This window comes from Juglans microcarpa x Juglans regia, chromosome 4D (genome assembly GCF_004785595.1).
Source record: "Juglans microcarpa x Juglans regia isolate MS1-56 chromosome 4D, Jm3101_v1.0, whole genome shotgun sequence".
NCBI classification, from domain to species: domain Eukaryota; kingdom Viridiplantae; phylum Streptophyta; class Magnoliopsida; order Fagales; family Juglandaceae; genus Juglans; species Juglans microcarpa x Juglans regia.
Genome location: NC_054600.1, coordinates 31807117 through 31829579, shown reverse-complemented (window position 1 = coordinate 31829579; position 22463 = coordinate 31807117). Strand labels below are relative to the sequence as shown.

The 22463-nt window shown below is 32.2% G+C and overlaps 1 protein-coding gene and 1 long non-coding RNA gene across 4 annotated transcripts; one reads left to right on the top strand and one right to left on the bottom strand.

Moving 5' to 3' along the window:
* Window positions 1-14545: 14545 nt before the first annotated feature.
* Window positions 14546-21184, bottom strand: LOC121261066 (putative inactive cadmium/zinc-transporting ATPase HMA3). 3 transcript variants are annotated; one of them, XM_041163220.1, is made up of 10 exons: window positions 20848-21184; window positions 20375-20598; window positions 19495-19752; window positions 18110-18207; window positions 17652-17907; window positions 17416-17553; window positions 16977-17304; window positions 16679-16881; window positions 16353-16549; window positions 14546-16112 (listed from the first exon to the last, which is right to left on the bottom strand). In XM_041163220.1, exons 1-10 carry the CDS (start codon window positions 20859-20861, stop codon window positions 14724-14726), a joined length of 3105 nt encoding a protein of 1034 aa, XP_041019154.1. In that variant the 5' UTR covers window positions 20862-21184; the 3' UTR covers window positions 14546-14723. The 3 variants fall into 3 exon arrangements, with proteins under 3 accessions (XP_041019154.1, XP_041019152.1, XP_041019153.1); XM_041163218.1 differs by having other exon boundaries at window positions 16353-16555; window positions 20848-21183; XM_041163219.1 differs by having other exon boundaries at window positions 16353-16555; window positions 20375-20595; window positions 20848-21182.
* LOC121261067 lies at window positions 15934-16660 on the top strand. The gene is made up of 2 exons (XR_005939824.1): window positions 15934-16072; window positions 16299-16660. It is a non-coding gene; the product is annotated as an uncharacterized LOC121261067 (long non-coding RNA).
* Window positions 21185-22463: the final 1279 nt, after the last annotated feature.

Sequence of the window (22463 nt, the reverse complement as noted above, 5' to 3'; positions counted from 1 at the left end):
TCTTACGCTTCTCAAACATATTCGACCAATTAATTCTGTCAGATGTAGAGCATACTGATCTTAATGATGTATTCGGTACGTACGTTGTAATCATGGTAGGCATCACATGAAACGAAGACAGTTCAACGTAGCCAAAAATGAATTGCCGAGAGGCTATACATGCAAACGACTATTGCAATATTGCATGCATGCTAACCATTCGCATGAGTAACGCTAAGCTAGCAGCCGGCAATTCATCCTTGGCTTCATTCTACTATCTTCCTTTGCATGTTATGCCCTACTCATCACATGATCTGATCTTTTGCTTGGCTCTGCATTATTTTGCAGCGCATATTGTCTCATATATAGCCAGAGAAAGTTGAAGAATATTTTTATCGAAAGAACATATTCTCACCCAAGATATGAGCATGCATGAGAGAGAGAGAGAGAGAGAGAGAGAGGGAGAGATTTATATGCCATGCATGCTATCCGGAGGACTTAAAGACTAGTACAATTTATAAACTTCATTGACTTTGTTTCTTATCGAACTAATTTCCTTTTTCGGTCAGCTCATTTGTGGACCCGAAACTCTGATCTGCATGGAATCGTTGACATGCATGTTGGGCGATAATTATGGAATGCAGAATATTGAATTTCGACACACGCAAAGCACAGATCATGATCATAGAGATCAGCAGTAGTACTGGGAGATCAGGAGCTAGCTAGGGGAAAGGAGTGGAGTGGAGTGGAGTGGAGGGGGGACGTAGTACTTTTTCCTGCAAAGCATACGATGCGGAATGATATTGATCATCAGTAGTTCTGCCTTTCCAGGAAAGGTATGGGCGATTGGTTTTTTACTTTCTAGAGGCTAAATTCCATGGGTCATCTGATCACGTACGTGCCAAAGTTAAAGATTTCAAGCTTAGGTTTTGGATTTTGGCCTGGGGCTTTCAAATTATCTTTTGGAAGTGTAAATTATAACTGGAAAAAAAAAAGATGGAAAGACTACTTGAAAAGAAATTTGTTGGTGTTTTAAGGATATGTTTTGAAGTTTACTCGTTTGTTTTTACAACTTCTCACAACTCATCTTATTTCATCTCATCTCGTCTAATCATTACAATTTTTTTAAATTCTTACACAAAATAAAACAAATAATTCAAATTTTTCACATTTTAAAATAACAATAATATTAAAAAATATATTTTAATAATATTTTATTTAATTTTTAATTTTAATATTAACTCATCTGATTTTACCGGCAAAAACAAACCAACCCTAAGCGATTACGTTAAAGATTGGTTAATTTTAATTTGTGCATAAAATTGAAGCTCGCATGGAAGTAATTAGGCCTTTCTTTCCAGAACTGCTAGAGACAGGCACAGACTGTGCGTGTATGCGAACTCCTTTGACCATGTCAGCAATTATATTAAATAAAAAATAAAAAAACAAAAAAGAGGAAAAGGAAAACGGGAAGAAATATCATTCAAGCTTGGAAGGTGAAAACACAGATCTCATGCATCCTCTTTCAGATTTCATAGATATTTTCTCAGTTCTCTTCCTCGGCGTCGCAGAGTTCTCATAATAGATACATAATAGATAATCACAAGCATAACACACTTTCTCCACCCAAGAATCCTTGTACTCCACGATAAATGGATTTCGTAATTTAGAAATAAGCTCCATCTACAAAACCAGAAAATGGATCAGTCCATGTATAGTCTAAAATATACATCCAGAATAACTAACATCAGAGATTCAATTGTAGTCCAACCAGCCAAAATCCCTTCTCCACAATCTGGTCCAGAATTTATAGTTAGTGAGTTCTCAGATGTACTACAACCAGAAGCCGTAATAAGAGAGAATGAGAGGGAGAGCGTCGAAGTTTTTGCAAAATCCTCCTGCCTCCAAGCATATAGGGTCTGTCGCGTTAGGGTTAGGGTTGGGGAACGAGATCGCACAGAGAGAGGGAAGGGGAGGGAGAGCCTGGGGAGAGAAACCGAAATGTAAAACGCACCGTTTCATCTAGTGTATTAGTATAATTTCAACTTCAATCAAACGCACCGTTTTATTTACTCCAAAACAGTGCGTTTGACTCCACGTAGGATACCGTTCGCGGTGCCTTCTCCCTTCTCCCTTCATGCCTGCAAATAGACTTTTTCCTTTCCAAATGTTGGGAGGACCCGAATTTTGACGCCCAAAACTAACACCGCAAAGCATTTTGGGCCAGGCCGTTTCACATCAAATTAGCACGAAACTAGCCACTTTTCCACGTAGGAGTGTAGCTGTCGCCGCAAAACGTCAGATATGCGTGCATGGTTGCTTCATATGTTCATTCACTCTTAGATTTTATTTTATTTTTTAAAAAAATAAATATAAAAGTTGGTGTACAATACCATCTCATCATGTTGAGATGAAAGTAGGATGATACTATGATATATAGAATTCTCTAAATATGATCTATGTATCAAGTACTGTAGTTATTATTTAGCACAAGAAGGAATTTTGGACTGCGAGTAATTATTATATTTTTAATATCTGAAGATTTCATTCGGAAATTACTTGTAAGAAGGTAATTTATAAGTACAAGAAGTAAAAATTAACAAAAAGTTATAGTACTATACAAATTACAATGATACGAAGGACTACTGTAATTACTCAGTTTAGGCTAAGATGGAATATAGTAACAGTCTTATAATATTTAATGATGTTTAGCGTAGATAAACATGAATATTTTAGAGCTTAGGTCACGTTTAGTTACACAAACTATCTCATCTCATATCATCTAATTATTATAACTTTTCTAAATTCTCATATAAAATAAAATAAACATTAATTCAATTTTTTGAAATCCTAAAACAAAAATAATATTAAAAAAAAATATTATAACAATATTACTTTTAATTTTTAATTTTCATCTCATCTCATCTGAGTAATCAAATGAGGCCTAAAGCTCATGTACGTACATTGTGACATCTACTACATCATAGTACTTGAAAAAATAAAAATAAAAACAACTCTGTTCTAGGCAAATGGGTTTAGTATTTAGGAATCGGATTAGAATTTCTGCTGACTTTAAAATGATCTAGAATGAGAAAGTTGGATGCATAATTCGAATAAATTGAAGATAAGATTCTTTCTCAAAAGTAATTATATAATTATATTGGGATGAGCTTGAAGTCACGTCTTGAAACTTTTTTTTTTAGATGGCTTGAATTATATATATATATATTAGAACATAACCCATTGGCATTCAGCTTACAGCTTATAATTAATTAATTATATTAGAAGATATATTGATTAATCCTAATTAATGAATGTTTCCAAATTAATGTTTATCTTCTAAAGAAAGGGAAAACAGAAAAACTCTTTTGAAGTTATGGTGATTTGAAGTTCAATCATGACTTCTAGTGGTAAGCCTTATAAATTAAACTTAGTCGAATTGATCGATTTTCTTTCTTTTCGGTTCTTTTGAGGCGATTGGAGATTCTTGATCGATAAGTTTTGTGTTGTACCGATTCCTTCGTAGACATGGGAAAAAGATTGGAGCATCGGGTTCTTTTATCTCTTATACGTGCAATATAAGTTAAAGGTTGACCTTTGAAATCTATAGGAAGCTGATTCTTTCCTTAATTTCTGTACATGGTCGGCCTGCTGGCTGCTATATTGTACGTTGCTCATCATGATCTTCTCACGTTGCATATTACACATTATATTTATTTTTATTATATTTTTTTATTTTTTTATTTTTTAATTAATTGAATTTTTTTATTTATTATCTATATATTACATATTTAATAAGAGAAAAAAGTTAAAAAAAAACGTGTGATATATAATATATAAAAATGATAAATTGAATATATAAAAATGATAAATAGAATTTTTCATATCACGTTATATGATCATCCCGGTACTATACTTAAAACTTGCACTTGAATTGATGATGATTATGACCAGCTAGCCAGTTATAGGATTTTGTTTTAGATTTTTACTGATCTTTAATTAAGGTACTAAAAAAATTTAGGTGAAAAGACCAATATATGAAAATTCAGGGGTTTGATATTTGATATTCAGGTTTTTTTTTTTTTGTTCTGCATAAAACATTAAAACTGATGGCCAGAGTGAATTTCAGCTAACTAATTATGGAGATAGTTACAATCGTAAGAATAGAAACGTCACGTAATTATTTAAAAAAAAATTAAATAAAGAATCTATATAAAAAAAGTTAACTTTTTTAATAATACATTTTATTATTTTTTTAAAATAATTATACGATATTAATACATTTCATGATTATATATAATATTATAATAGTATTATAATATCCATCTCTAGGACAATGCATATATAACATTATCCATCTCTAGGACAATGCATGCATCTTAAATATGAAGGAAATCGGCCTGATCATCAGGACGCGTTTAGTACGCGTAACAATTATTATTCCATTAGGAAAAGAAACATTAGTACTACTGATCATCATTACTGAGATAAATAGTTATTATATCTTGTTCATTAATGGCGTGGTTGTAAGAATATTAATTAGAATATATATCCTGAATAATTTGTAGTATATATATTCAACGAAGTATACTTTAGGGCATTAATATAAAGATTTTTGTTATATATAAATAAGTTTGTGTACTAATTTGTATATTAATATTGTTGCATTTATATTTTAAAATCTACTTTCTAACCAATTATATTAAATAAATATGCGTATTAATACGTATAATTACTTACAATTAAATTTTTTCTAATGCAAATTTATACGTTGGTCCATCTAATTACCATATTATTATAATGAACGTTCAATTAAATTTCTTAAATTAAAACATCTTAGTAATATGTACAATTCTATTAAGATTTTTATAATGTTATAAATATATATTTTTCTCCACTCCTCACCTAGAAAAACCCTGATCTCTTTTTGGTGAAAATTCATCTAAGAAGATCATCAAACTAATTTAGAGATCATGAATGGTGTACGTAGATGATATATGGTAATGGAATCATCTCATGAGAAGTACTAGATCTATCGAGGTCTCTTTTATCGATGTGCCCAACCCATTTGGTCAGTAGTTGGATCATGGCCGGCTTTGTCGGGATCTCCGATCCTCTAGCTCGTTAGCGACCGGGATGAGCACGTTAGAGTATTAATATTGATCTATACATATATATATATATATAAAAAATTATCTTTTTTGCATAACCACTTTATCATTTAAGGAAAATTTTAACATTGAGTACTTATGCATATTTGAGACAAAATAATAATATTATTTTATTATTATTAATTTTTTGCTAAAATTAATTTTTTATATATATTTTACAATTAGTATCCACTACATACATTTGACATTAATAATACAAATGTAATAATAAAAATTATAATTTTTTTTATATATTAGATTAAAAATATAATAAAATGAAAAAAATATATAATATATTATAATAATAAAATGAATGTGCAGGTGAAGATTTGTTGTGTTGTTGAAAGAGTGAGAAAAGGAAATGATTGAGAGAGAGAGAGTGGGAGGAGAGAGAAATAATGATTAAAATATATTTTGTGGAGTGAATAGTAGTTATCCAAATTTAGATAAATACTGTTCATAACTAGCTAAATATTTGGATATGCATAAGTCAATGTAGAGAATTTTAAGATCATATTATGCAAATATGACTTTGCATATACATATACATAGACCAATATGGATACTCTTAGACTTGCCATGAAACGGTGGACGTCTTTACTCTTTATCTTTTACTTAAAAAGAAAAAAAAATACTTTTTTGTGAGTATTATTAATGTTAAATAAGAAATAATATTTGCAGTTATAAAATGCGTACTAATTTTAAAAAAAAAATGAGTAAATATAAAATTGACATGAGATTTTTTTTTTTAAAAGCCTGCAGTACTTATACAATTCATAACTATATCCAATATTACTGATTTTTGGTCAGTTAAGATGAACTGAAAGTTCGAGAAATATTGACACATGATATAATCACTAAATAATAAATATATATATATATATTCCTAGTGTCGTAATTAACCTGATCTTGGAATTATTATATATGCAAACATACATATATACACTTTAAACTTGTATATCATTAATATCTATCTCATCTTGTTTAAAATTATAAACAATATTCCATCATATTCAATCAATTGATGATGCATGTGTCCGGAAAGTACTGCACAATTAAATATGACAGTATCCTCATTAATACTAATACGTACAATTAGGGGCTATTAATATTAATATTATATACATCCACAATGTCAATACTAATAAAGTAGTACTCAAAGACTCCCGCTTGCAACTTGCAAGCTTATGAACAATTTCATGATCTGCTTGTTGCTTAACATGACCAACCATATATGCATGATATATCCATATATTGTTGCATCTCGGCAAGGAAACTCCAATTGGCCGCGCGCGTATAATCCTCAATAAGATACATGCAGATGCAACTCCAGATCGTTTCTTCAGCCATCAACGGATTTGTGCATGCAGCAAACTGTTCGAGGTGCCCTCATGGAAACCAAGACCTGTATCTTAATTCATTCCCACAGATCGAGCTAGCTAGGAACCAATTAAGCGATCGGTGGTTTATGCTTGATCAATTAGGCCATCAGTACGCAGCCCTCCACATCAATATATAATACCTTAATTGTTCTGATTAACGTCATCATCGGAGTTTTGTAAATCACTCATTCGGTTCTTCTTCTTCCGCAATACGTGTATAGATTAAAACCTTGCAATTCCTTATACCGTGCGAAGAACATGATACCTGCATTAACCATTGCAGTAAGGTATTTTTATAGAGAAAAGGGTCCTAGCTAGAATATGTTCAACAAATTAAAAGAGCTAGAATACTACAACGTTGCAATATTAATAACTGAAAGAGAGACACGATCGATCTGTTTTCTTTTTTGTACAGTAACCGAAACAATATTTATCAAGGACAACTCTGCTGTACACTCTGCAGACATATCATGATGAGGCTCTTATGCCGGCTGATCCGATGATCTGGTTGTAATAACGTTGCGATGATCTGAGTCTCAAATGAGAGAAAAGACAGCGAAGGTGGGCCAAGGATAACACCGGCGTACGTGCAAAATTGCTTTAATTTGTAGCAAATGGATGCCGGCAAGTCATCCTTGGCTCAAATCCACTATCCACTTCTCCTTCATGCAAGACACCCCGACCTGAAAGAAGTCAACTCTGATCGTGAAGTACATATTTTCTTGTAATTCATTCATGTTTCAAATTCCACATAGCTAGCTAGCATATTTATATATAGCAGATCGAGATGCTCATTGACTGGCATATATGCATATTGCATGGGTTTGGGTAAGATGAAGGTGCTGGCCGCCTGATGACATGAGCTTACTGCACGTGGCCCCACCAAATTAAACAAAGCACTGAATCTGATTTTCAATTTCCATGCAATTTGGCATGCATGTGTACGTCTAGTGCAAAAAGGTAACTTGCAATTGCCCCATGCCACTTTGATCTCTTCAAAATTCCAATAATGCAAAAAGGCAGTTGGATTGTTCAGGGAATCGAACATTAATATGTAGAGAAAGGGGAGGAGTGGTACCGTTCTTATAAATTAGTGGCGCCTAGCTAATTGCATGCGATAAATATATATCATTTGTCAACGGGAATTTTTTTTTTTTTTTTTTTAGAATTTTAGGGTTAAGGAGGACAGAAGATCTTGACTCATGTGCATGGTTAAGGATTCTGTATTAATGATCGCAAGAAAATTGTTCCTTTTTTTTTCTGTACACATGATGAATGCAATATTAATCTATTATTATCCGATTACTGATCAGTGGAGAGGTTGCAAATATTGGTCATCAAAAAGAAAGTAAAAACATACGTTTTGTCGAGATAAAGGTTCCATCTTGGTTTTGTATATAGCATTTGAAATAAAGTAAGTTTGAAAAGTTGGATTGGCATTAAATTTAACTTTATAATTTAACATACCACATCAAGTCACATCAGTTTGTGAATTTATTTTTATGTAATTTTTTTGTGGTTCAAATATTTTCTATTATATAATTAATTCCGTTAGATATCCAACATGCATGCAATTAACCAATTATACATCATGATGATAATTTCATCTAAGGTATAATTGATCGCATTTTTATATCTAATGTGTGAATTAATACAATCTCCAATTAATATCATTAAAATTCTCACGTTGTACCCACTACCCACTCTCAAATAACCAAAAATTGATAGAAAACATTATTGTCCAATTTTTAATACTGTTGATATGGATAGAAAGTAGTTGATAGTAAAATGCTAAAATGTACTAAAAAAAATTATAAAAAACTTACTTTTTCACGTATCAGTATTAATTGATTTGCTGAAAATCATGAAATTTGAATTTAAAAAAAAAAACTGACAAAATGTATATTATAAGTAAAATTGTAAGTACATATACATATATATAGTACTTATATAAGTGAAATTTGAATTTTAATAGTTGAGGCCGGTGCGATATAATTCAAGCTTTGAGGGTGGAAAATTTTCTCTCTCCTAATCTGAAACATTAATATTCTTTTCGAATAGATCACGTGAAGAGATCATATAAATCAGTTTCAAAATGACTGTGAGGGAGATTAATGGATATATAGATATATATCCATATATATATATATATATATATATATATATTATACGCAATTGAAGCTTCTAAGAAATTGGCCTGCCGCCCTGCTTTTCCTAAATTGATTAAAACGTGAAGGCCTAACAGGCCAACATACACCGAATCTCTTTAATTATACACACACACACACACACACACACACACACACACACATATATATATATATATATAGTCTTTTTCTTTTCAAACGATTCAAGTTGAAACTTGAGTTGAGTTGATTTTACTGTGCATTTTTCTTACGTTGAATTAATTGTTGGCGAATGATCTCATATATACCGGAGCGCGCGCACACAATTATATATAATGAATTGATGCATTTCAAACGTTGAAACTCACGTACGTACGTGGAAGATTCTTTAGTGAGTTGCTGTAGGATCGAATCAGTCATGATCCTGGAATGCATGCATATATATATATATAGGATAATAGGTTGGGCTACATTCTTGATCCAATTAAGATGATAGTCGTGGCCGGGTGATAAGAATAATCTTATCGATGGCAATTGAGCCTACTTATCGAAAAGCAAAAGGATATAAAGAATAAGGGGGGCCTAGGGGAGGGGAGGGGAGGGGAGGCGGGGCGGACGAGAGAGAATTAAAGATCTATAAGAAAGTACACGATCGAGGAGAATAAAAGAAAGAAATTGGAGCTTAGCTAGCTAGTATTATCCTAAAGCAATTGCAGCTAGCCAGTATTATCCTTTTTCCATTCTTCTTTTTACTTTGTTTTTGTTTTTGTTTCGAAAGTTGGTTTATATTCCTCTTTTTTATCCGTATGCAGTATCTATCTAAGAGATATTGTCCTTTTCCTCGATCCACTTGCAGAGGATAGAGCATATATGACTTCCCTACTGTTTGGTTTTGATTCTTAAAACCCCACTATATATATGCATGGCTTTTATCGAGAGAATATTCATCCAAAAATAGTAAAGAAGATATAGATTAATCAATTTCTTGTAATTTCATCGTAAGAAGTATACGGAATGTAGGCAAGGAGATGATCAATATCTTCTTATAACGTAAAATAAATAATAAAATCTACATATTCTTATCGGTTTAAAGTTTTGAAATAAATAGTGATTTCATATAGTATCAGAGCAGATATCCGAAGGCCAATCGAGCCAATTAAAGTATATAATTTGTTTCATATATATATATATATAGCAAAATGCCGGCAAATCATAACTAGTGATTCAACTCCACTCTCTGTCTGATCTTGATCATGCCAATCACTTAATACATGATGATATTCAACATGCCATGCATTCATCAATATGTCTCATACATATATATATATATATATGTATGTGCCTACATATACTGCCATTTTCATCTACTAAGAGTATTGGTAATGGCTTTTGCATTTTCATATTCATCTTCATAGTTGTATAATATCTTATGCATTTTCAAAATTTTGTATAGTTATGAATAGTATTTCTTCAAATTTGAATAAATACTATTCACTCTAAAAATATTATTTTACTATTTTTTCTCTCTCCTACCATTAAAATCAACTTTGTGAAATTTGTATTAAGATGGTTTTGATATATGAAATTTGTATTAAGTTGATGATATAAAGTGTTTTTTAGTACATATATAATAATATTTATTGATAAAATTGGTTATTTTGATATATGAAATTGGTAATATTTAGATATATATATATATATGTGGAATTAGTATTTTTTTAGCACATGGTACTATTTGTAAATTATATAAAAATAATAATTTTAAGAAAAAATAAAATAAAATAATAATAATATTATTATTTGGTTCAAAGATACATAGTCCAATGTGAAAGTTTTTCTTGATATGCAAAATTAATTTTTAAAAGATGTAATTTTAAAGATAAATATGAAGATGCATGCATAAGTCATTGCCCATGCTCTTTATATATATATATATATATATATATATATATATATATATATATATATATCTATATATATATAAAATTTAATTACATCATGCGCCTGCGGCGCATGTGTCGTGTGTAGGCATATATAATATATGGGTACGGCTACTATGCAGGCCCATCTTGATCGTTTGGCATATATATACCGCCCAATGTAAAAAAAAAAAAAAATTCTCTTTTTTTTTTCACATTTTTTTAACATATTTAAATATATTTAAAAAATAAAAAAATATATCAATACATTTAAAATCACTTTCTTAATCATTAAGTAAAAAAAAAAAATTTGACCAACGATTAAATGGAGGTGTCAAGAGGAGTGGGCATAATAGTATTTTACATAATATATAACTGCATGCAGAAACTTTTCCTTCCCATAAAATAGAGAGCTAGCCTCGATGGATCGGTCATGCTCCTAACTCTTTACCCTTTAGCGCTCTAAACAATCTCACCGCCCCCCATGCATGACTTCCGTTAATTCCCGTGGATCGGGAAAATTCGATCGTTTTGATTAGTCGTTGATCATCGGGAATAGAATCTGGAAGGACGACATTATCAACGGGGATGGGCCACATAATTTGTGACATATATATGTCATCGGGAAATTGTTCATAGAATCTAAAGGATGATATCATTTTGACACAATTTGTAAGAGTAATATTATATATAATCGTTAAGTATGTAAGTATCGTGCAATCGTTTTAAAAAAATATGAGATTTATTATTAAAAAATTAATTTTTTTTATGTAAATTATGTATATATATATATATTTTTTAAATAATTGTGTAGTACTTGTACTTTTATGACTGCGACTATCATTTTTCATATTAAAAGTATACAAAATGACTCAGCTTACATATTTTCCTGGAAGATTAGTTTGACTTTAACATCGTTCCTTATCATGAGGCGTTACGACAACGTAATTCACGCATTGTTAAAGACCATTAATTTCTTGCATACTACAGGAGAATTAATATGCAATGAAATTACTGGTTGACGTACGTACGTATTCATTCTGAATTATATAACTTAATAAATTACTATCTCCCGCCTTCAACATGCAAATTAAATATATCTCTGACCATTCAAGAATTTCTGATTCGTTTGTTGTGAGAATATTATAGGAATCTGAAAATCATAGTGGCAGGCAGGTAGCTAGCTAGCAGTAGTACTGCTTAATTGGGATACGAAATGTACGTACGCCATTAATATATATTGGGGATTTGTTCATGATAAGATTTTGATTCACGCGGTACGTATGTCGAGGCATCTGCATTGATTAATGAAAAAAGCTATTTTTGCCGGCTCAAGCTTACCACTCTACCGTTTGGGAATTTTTTTTTAATTTTTAATTTTTATTTAATAATTAAGAAAATAATTTTAAATATATTAATATATTTTTTTTTACAGAAAATTTTAAATATATTAATATTTTTTTTTATAAAAAATATTTAAATATATTAAATAAATATAAATAAATAATTTTTTTTTACAAAACACACTATCAATGACAATGAGCTCTGCCTTAATTAATGTATACAATTGACAGAGAGATTTGTTTCCTGCCCAGTTCCGTGCATGGCAATATTAGATTTTTTAGATTTTTTTTACGACTTTAGGTATGGTAAGAGAGATCAACATATAAAATAAGGCACATAATATTTATTGATTATTTAGTGTTGTGCAAAAAAATTCACTCGAGAGGGTGTGTCACCATGTGTGTTCTACGAGGACTTTGTAATTATAATTTGTCAATATGAAATTAAAACTCTCTACTCATCATCCTTACATCATATATTATATATAACTTTTTAATTTTTTTATTCTCACCAAATGTGTAGTATATGGATGATGAATAGAAGAATTCAATTAATTTAAGAAGAATAAAATAAATAAAAATAAATAAGTGTGATGTGGAAATGATGAATAGCAAATTAAAGCTCTATCAATATACATTCCCTTATCTTCTGACCACCATAGACTTTAGCGCGGTAGTAGGTCAGTTAGGATTTGTTTGGAGTTACGGTATGAGTCTTAAAAAGTGCTTAAATAACTTAAAAGCTCTTTAATGAAAAAATTATATTATTTGAGTGTTACGTATTAAAGCAGTAAGAGTCTCAAGTAAGCTAAAAATTAGCATGTTTGAGTAAAATCATTATTTTGATACTTTTATTCAAATATGTTTTTTTAAATATTGCGGAATGCAATTCAAATTTTAAAAAGATTGTCAATGGACGGTTCATATAATTAAAACTTTCAAAATTTTAAGCATCTGGTCATAATTTTTAAAAATTAAAATAATCGTCATTTCTATCTCAAAAAATACATTTTTAATTTGTTTTCAAATAAACGTAGTATGTTTGAAAATGCTTTAAATATATGTTTACCAAACAGTAAATAACTTTTTAATAGTAAAACTTATTACTTAAATTATAAATTATAAATTTTAAAGCTATAAAGTATATTTATCACAGCAAAACATGTACTTAGGGAGGGTCAGATATTTTATTATGGATCAGCTTATCTTGTAATTGACTAAGTAATGAGTCGAGGGCCCGCGTTATTTATAGTGTTCTTCCATCATCATTCTCAGCAAAGAGGTGGTGTTTGACTCAGGATTGATTTGGTTGAACAAAATCAAATTATTTTACGTAACTATTATAATTTTTTTAAATTTTTACATAAATTATAAAAATAATTTAATTTTTTAAATTTAAAAATAAAAATTTATATTATAATAATATTTTATTCAATCCGAGCCCAAAAACGAAACAACGGGGGCGGGTTGCCCCCATTTTAGGTATTGCGAAGAACCCTATGTGTCCACTTCCTGGTAATGCTTGCATGTGTGTGTAATCTCCAATTTCTGGTAATGTTTGCGGATCCCATTTTCTTTCAAAATTTTCAGTGGGCTTTTGACGTTGTTAAGAGAGTGGTTGGATGATCAGTGGGCTGTATGAAATGAGTTTAAAAACCTGATAAGAAGGGGGTTCTGAGAATGTTATTAGTGTTGGTTTGGTGAAATATAAGGCTTTGTTTTTAGGAAAGTGTTAGGTCTGTTTGAGGTTGCATTAAGAGTTTTAAAAAGTACTTAAATAGTATTAAAAGCTCTTTAATAGAAAATTAGATTGTTTGTATGTTACATATTAGCTAAAAAGTTCGTTTGAAAAAAAATATCAAATTCAAACGTGCTTTTCCATGTAATTCAAATTTTAAAAAGATTATCAATTGGCAAAAATATCCATACAACTTTTAGATAATTATAACTTTTGATCACAGTCTTTAAAAAATCAAATGATCGCCATTTCTACCTCCGAAAGTACTTTTTTAATTTGTTTCCAAATAAATGTAACATATTTGAAAGTGTTTTAAATATATGATTACTAAATAGTGAATAACTTTTTAATACTAAAACTTATTATTTAAGCCATAAGTTATAAGCCTTAAATTTATAAATTATATTGCTTACTGCAATCTCAAACATGCACTAAATGTACTTACGAAAAAATTGCAAAAAACTTATTTCTCTACCTGTGAATTATTGATATGCTGAAGGTCATGATATTTAAAATTTAAAATTTGAATTTCAAAAAAAAAAATAACTAACAAAATGCATGTTATAAGTAAATTAGTAAGTAAAATTATTAGTACATATAGCACTACTCTTGTTTTGAATTGTGCAACATCAAAGAAGTTGTGTGAAATTGCTACTGTGAGTATGCGTACGTGTTTCAGCCAGAGAAACTTGGGGAAATTTCAGTGAATTTAGTTATTAACCGGAGCATTATTGTTGAATGATAATCGGTTTTTCGATGTGATCCTTTGCATGTAAGTAATGATTTTAAAACTCTACCTTTTGAGTGCGCTTCAGCCAGAGAAGGTTTTTTTTTTTTTTTTCTTTGGGTCATTTTAAATTGAGGTGATTTCTGAATTCGGGTGTTGATGTTGGCATGGGTCTGTTCTGTTGGGTTGAAAATTGTCGGTGATTTGCATTTAGTAAGTATGTATTATCTGGAAGGGTTCTTACAAATGTCCAGGCTTTTCATCAAAATTTCCAGAATTTATGTCGCAGAAGATCATAAAAGCATGTAGCGATCTTTGTAATGTACCCCAATTGAAAATTTTTGAGTAACTTTGAGGCATTATTCAGTGATGATTTCTGATAATCCTCCACCAAAGCTGGCCCCAAGATGTCCGTGCTTGCCACAACATTCCTTCATGTAGCTTTTGCAACAACCACCAATTTCTCTGCTCTCCAAACTGATACAAGCATGCATAGCCGCTGATTCCGTGTCTTTCTTGCTATGGCCCTTGCAACACCCACCAGTTTCTTTCTTCTTCAAAGCATGCGAATTGATTGATTCCACATTGTCAGTACATGGCACAATATCGATGGTGGTGTGAACTGGTGCATTGTGATCTTTGCCTTGCTTGTACAAGTCAAGATGAACTTCTGGAATTTGATGCTCATGATGGTTGCAACAAGACACTTCCATTTTTCCTTCTCCTCCATTGTCAATGTGGTTCTCAACATGGTTGTTTCCACAGTTGTTTGAGTGGCAGTGGTCATCATTTGTCACTATTTGGTTTCCTTCCAAAGTAGTAGAATGGTTGCAGTGTTTTGCGTCACGATGACCATCAGATTCTACATGATCAGCTTTCCTTCCTATTGGATTTGAGCGTTTATCTTCTGTACATGAGTCCAGGTTGTGAGGGCCTGAACAACCTTGGTTGTGCATTTTGCGCGACTCCAGACAATGATTGGACAGGTTATAACTTCCGTGATTGCAGTGCTTCACCTCATGAACTTCATCACTGTCTATAGATCCAACATTACTCTTAGCTGAGTCCGCACACTTCTTATTTCCACATGAGTTTGAATTTAAAAGGCGAGACTGACAATTTGCTTCACACTTCTTGGAAGGAAGATTTTGAGACTGAGAAACCATTCGAGTTTTGCTTTCAGAGCAACAATGGTGATGGGTATCATGTACATCATGATGATGATGATGATGATGATGATGAGAAGAGTCACCATTACTGGCATTGCACGCATGTTTATGGGTATGCTGTGCACGGTGACATTTGCTTGATGTCCCTCTTGGTTTCTGGGTTCCTCGCAAAAGCAGCATACTGTTGAGGATGACTAACAAGCATGTCCCAACATCAGCGAGAACTGCTGCCCAAACAAGTGGATGGCCAGCAAAGGCCAAGGCGAGGATAGCAGACTTTGTTGTGAATGACAAAATAATGTTCAGAATTACTTTCCTCTGAGCTTTTCTTGCCAATTGGATGGCTTCTGGTATCTTTCTAATGTCATTTGACATAAGAATCACTTGCCCAGTTTCAGTTGCTAGAGCGGAGCCTGAAATGCCCATCGAGATGCCAATATCCGCCATAGCCAATGCAGGGGCGTCATTAACACCATCTCCGACCATGGCTGTTGGTCCTTCCTCTTTGAATTCTTTGATAATCCTTGCCTTATCTTCAGGTAGAAGCTCTGCATGAACTACCTCTAGACGATGATCCAACTGCTCATAATAAAGCATGATGTCATCATTAATGAGTCTTTTCTTGTCTAGTTTTCAATAACAACTGGAATGAGATCATTCTGATTTTCAAAGAATCTGAATTAAGTCAATTTTCTTTCTCACAGCATGCCTCGAGTTGACAGTTATCGCAGTTGACTCTAAAATAGTCGACTCTCAAAAATTTAGGAGAACAAAGGATGTGGCAACCAGAGGGAATATATTTAGAGCTAGAAAGTGCACCTGTTCTTGTACATGCATGGCTGCTGCATGCCTATCTCCGGTAAGCATTGCTGTTTTAATGCCCAACAACTTCATCTCCCTGATCGCCTCTGCTACGCCAGGTCGACAAGCATCGGAGAGACAAAAGATTCCTACCGGGGTTGCGCCGGAGTATATGTACCCAATCGTCTTTCCTTCCTTCATATTGCCTTCTAAGGCTGGGACTAGAAAGTTGAATATCAGTGAATTAGAACTAGGAAAGCACCTTATCCAGCCTACTTAATTACACCGAAATGAAGATGTTCTAATAATATTATTTTCATGGAAAAGGAGGTGAAGGATCGCACCTGTTTCAGACCCAGCTCTCAGAGCAATTTTTCTGTTTCCAATGTAAATATCATCCCCATCAATTTTTCCATGAATGCCTTCTCCAGGAAAATTTTGAAATTCCATCACATTTTCAGGCTTTGGCTCGACCGAAAGTGACCTTGCATGGTCAACGAGTGCGGCTGCCATTGGATGACTCGACTTGCTCTCAATGCTTGAAACCCTTTAAGAAAGATATTCAAACAACTATTTTATAACCAATCAATGTTATAAGTCTACTTCATTAAAGAGAGAGAGAGAGAGTGTTGTCCTAATTACCAGTAAATCAATGTGTTCAAGCTGATATCATCACGAAGAGATTGAAAGTCGGTCACCACAAATTCACCTCTAGTGATTGTGCCAGTTTTGTCAAATGCGACAATCTTAATTTTGGCAAGAGTTTCAAGATAGTCACCCCCTTTGATTAGAAGTCCGGATGTTGCCGCCTTCGTAAGCGCACAGAAAGTTGCAACTGGTGTAGACAGGATAAGTGAACACGGACACGCACTCACCAGAACAACCAATGCCAAGTGAAACCAGTGATTACGATTTTTTACTTTTAATGCAGCTGGTACCACCGCAAATCCAATTGATATTATCAGGATTGCTGCAAATTATTAATTCAAAGTTATCAAGATATTAGAAAATCAATCAAACAAAACAAGAAAGGAAAACAATACTATAGGCAACTATTATAATATCTAGATATATGCTTAACCTGGGGTATAAAACTTGGTGCATTTATCAATGATTCTCTGAGTACTGGATTTGCTGTTCTGAGCCTCTTCTACAAGCTTTGCCATTTTAGCCACTACACTTTCTTCAGCTAGAGCGGTGGTTTTGACACTAATATAACCTGATCAAAACGTCGACGCAGATTCTTAGAAATAATGAGGTACTACTAGTATTTAGTCATATGCAAATGGTGCAAGAGAGAAAGGGGGTGGTACGTACCATCTAGATTGATGGTACCCGCCCAAACAATAGATTCCTTTTGTTTGGCAACTGGGAAAGATTCTCCTGTTAGAGTTTTTTCATCGACTTCACATTGACCTTCCACAACAATTCCGTCAATGGGTATAACTTCACCGGCCTTAACAGCTAGAACGGTGCTCAACTTCACCTCATCTGCGTCTACCTCTTCTCCGGTTTCTGCAATGACTGCCTTCTGAGGAGCCATGCTCATCAACGACGACATTACTGCATTCGCCTGAATGCATTTAAAATAAAAAATAAAAAAATTATTATTAGAATAGTGAGTTAAGATGAAATGAATTAAAATTAAAATTAAATATTATTATAATATTTTTTTTAATAATATTTTTTTTTTTAATTTTAAAAAATTAAATTATTTATTATATTTTGTATTTATTATATTATGTGATAAGCATGAGAGATAAGAAAGTGGGAACCTTGTAGCTTGCCCTTGACTCGAGCCATTCCGCAACGGTGAAGAGAAAGACAATGGTGCCGGCTTCCAAATAATCATTCAGAGCTAGGGTCCCTATCACTGTAAAAAATAATAACTTTTTGTGTTAGACAGCATGTCTATAATTTTGTGAAATTTTACTAAAAACCAATAAAAAACATGAATTCGATAACTAAAGATATGGGCATGACAATATCGCACGTGGCTTTTAGTGATGGGTCAATTACTAATCGACATCCTTTCGGTTTTCGCATCATTTATAAATGATATCTACACAATATAATTTATAATATATATTATAAAATTAGAATATTTTTATAAAATAATATTAATTTTATAAGATATTTCATATCTCTCCTTTTGTGTTAAACATATTTCATAATTATGTAAAATGTTGTGAAAACTGATATTATTCTTTATAAATTCTGCATATGATTCCAAGAATATCATGTCGAGAAAAAAAAAATTTTTGAAAGGACGAGAATTAATTTAGTAGCTTGGCAGGAATCTCTCTGTATTCTTTTGGTCGCATTCATGTACTAGGAAGATAGCAATTACCAAACTAAAGGGAGAAAAAACAGAGGAAGTCGAATAAAAAAAAAAAAAAAAAAAAAAAAAAAGGCGGCTGCTGGGTACCTATATAATGCATGCTGCGTAAGATTCACCCAACGAAGATCCAATTTTGAGTTTGGTTCTTGGTGCTACGGTGAGTTGGAATAATATATTGTCAATAAATCAATTTCTTTTAAAGGAAGTACCTAGATTTATAAAAATTAATTAATTAATTAACTTAATAATACGTCTATCTATTTATAACAAATTAAAAATATTTTACAATTATCACAAATCAAAATAAGTTAATTAATAAATTTATTTTTAGAATAATTATTTCTATCTTCTAAGCTTTTGCCAGTACTCGCACTAAGCTTTTGGCTTCCATTTTGATTTTTCCTTTCCTAATTTCAGGATTAATGTTTAGCTAAACGACAAGGCGCGCAACTGAGTCATGGGGCGCAAAGAGGTTTTATTTTAGGTTGATGGAATGGCATCCATCTTTGAAATTATGAGTGCTACCAACAAAATTAACTTTGTGGAGGAAAACAAAAATAATAAATTTACATCTGAATCCACACAAAAAAAAAAAAAAAAGGGCATGAAAAGGTCACCATCTTAGGCCTTAGCATACTTTAGTGACAACCCAAACACTTAAAAGACATGATTTTTACGTAACTCAATTGATAAGCATGATCAGCTGGATCCAATGGACATGAATAGTAAAAGTTATGGCTTGAGAAAAAGCTAGTTATATATAATAAACTAAAACCAGTTTATCAATATTAAAGGAAAAAGGGGGCAATTAATTTATACCTGCAACGAGGACGAGAATGTTGATGTCAAGTCTAAGATTCCGAATGGCCACGAGCCCCTTCAACGTAATTGGAAAGATGCCTACAGCTGCCGCTCCAACTGCCAGCCACTGGAGTGGTTGATAGGCATATTTCAAGAATGATAGCAAAAGCAATGCCCCACAAGCAACTGCAAATGGACTTGGCCATTTTTTCTTGTAATTCTCCTTCCCATATATTTTAACGTTTGCTTCCAGCCTTGCTTGGTTTAGAGCCTTGACTGTCATACAGCAAATTATGCAAAGAAAAAGATCACAAAACATATGATCTTATGAAATCACGATTAAGAGATTCTGTCCAATGAAATGTATGTTCCACGCCAGTACTACAGTTCTAGCAGGAAAAGATCTTAAGAGATTAATTAATTAGTACTTCCTGAAGGTTATCTTATATCTTTCAGGAAAGGTAAGAAGAAGGATAAGCAGAGTTAGCTGGCCTTCTAGCTTTCTGCATTTTAAAACTACTGCAGTACTACTCTTTCATTCATCAACACCACCAAACCATAGGTCCACCTAATAACTCTCATGCACCTGTTCGATACACTTTTTCCCTTGATGTCACGTTTATCATTGTCCAAGTGATAGGTCAGTAGCATCAAGAAAGTTTTTTTTTTTCCTTTCCTTTCCTTCTTTCCAAGCAGATCACAGAGATATGCAGGAGGATTATTGAAGCAAAAGTTCAATTGATCGACGAGCATCAGCTTCTAAAATCGTGAAAAACTTTTAAGGCAAAGAGATCAATGATTTTGCAGGCCAGTTGCCAGCCTATCTCTGCCGCATGGGGCATGGCAGGGCTAAATATTATTATAGTGGAGCTAGGACAAGTTATGGATTATTAATTACCAATTTGAATCTGGGAAATGAGGAGATTGTCATGAACGACAACGACTGTTCTTGATGGCACGATCACCGATACCTCCTTGACACCATCGAGCGGCTTGAGAATGTTCACAATTAAAGGCACCTCAGAAGAACAGCACAGACCCAGCACATCAAAGTAGCTTTTCTGCAACTTTTTCTGTGTCTTGCTTTTTTCCTGGGAATCCATAGTTTCCTCCGAAGTTCTGCTAAAACAAGGAAAAGTTTCAGTTTTGAATAATATCTGTTGTTCAAAAACCGGATCGGATAAATGCTTCCCTTGTTTGGGGGTTGTGATGACAGTTTGTATCTGAAAGTTTCGGATTTGCTCAGATGCTGTCTAACAAAGGAGTATTGTGATACTATGTGTGCTGTGTGCGTGAGAGAGAGAGAGAGGAAGAGACACGAAAACCAACAACCAAAATCAAGACGTACTGGAAAAAGTAAATAAAAGCTACCTGTATGTACGCATGCAGGTAGCACTGGGAATTAACACAGTCGAAATTAAAAAGGACCCAGATCGAAGAGCTTAGCTAGAGAAAAACCAACGTCTAGAGCTAGAGATCAGTAAAAAGGGACGGTCATGGATCGCGTATAGCGTACTGGAATAACAAGAAGATCAGGGTACAGCGCCTTAAGTCGAAGAAAGGGAGGTGTTAAGAAGGGAATTTATAACCAGGACGCAATGTGATTGAAACGATCGACTTTTGGAAAAGGAGATTAATGCTTCATGAAATATCCAAAATTTCCAAAGTAGCAATTAAAATTTCAAGCGGGGATAGTGGGGTAGCGGACGAGACACAGACTCAGTAGTAGTGGAGAATCAGGTTGATGCATGCATACATACATATAATATATATATATATATATATTGCGGTAATGGGATTCCAAATATGAATCCATATTGCATGCCACTTATATTAATATATCTACATAATGCACTAGCTCCAGCTTCGAAGGCCCGTTTGGTTGACAGACACAGTTGAGATCAATTCAGTTAAGTCTAATTTTAATTAAGTTAAGTCTAACATTCAAATATTAAAATTATTAAACTCATCTCAACTCAAAATTTCTTTACACGTGAGACTTACAACATTTTTTAATTCAACACTTCTTTACACGCGAGACCCACAACCTTTTAATATATCTAAACTCATTTTAATATCCAAACACATTGGGTACATTTGGATGATAAACTCATCTCAACTCATCATTACAACTTTTTTAAATTCCAACATAAAATATAATAAATAATTCAATTTTTTTAAATCCTAAAATAATAATAATATTAAAAAATAATATTCTAACAATATTTTATCATCTCAACTCAATTCAATTCACTATTATTCATAAATAACTCAACTCAACTCAATTCGATTAAATAACTTAACATTCAAATGCAGCCAAAGTGTTTATATTATATTATATTATATTATATTATATATATATATATATATATATATATATATATCTCAGTGCCTTACGTAGTGGGAGAAAAGTTATAGCTTTTGCCTTTTAGCGAGAATATTTAATTATAGTAATGATAGGTTTACTATCCTATTACTATCTATTTACTATTCAAATATATTTTAAATTTCTTTATTTTTTTATTATTTTCTTTTAAGTATTTTTTTTAACATCATTAATCATTAAGAAAAAAAATTTAAAAAAATATAACTTTATTAATACTCATTTCCTTAATCATTAAGTAAAATAAAAAATTAAATACAAAAAGAATAATAGATGAGTAGTAACCATATCTTATTCATTTAATTAACTGCTGCAGATTCGAATGCCATGTGTCTCTTATTAACTAATTAATTAATTCGTTGCATGTGTTTCAAACATTAATCATGTAATTAATGCACAGCAATGCATGCAAGGAAAATTACATATTATCTTTCTGATAAATGTGCGTAACAGTCACATATTTTTTTATACTAGTAGCCTGGAGTTAATATTATTCACCTTCGAGGATACACTATAGGAAAAACGGATTTTTATGGTCATTTAATTACGGCAAAAAGAGTATTTGTGACTAAAATAGACTCATTTTAACTGTAAATAATCATTT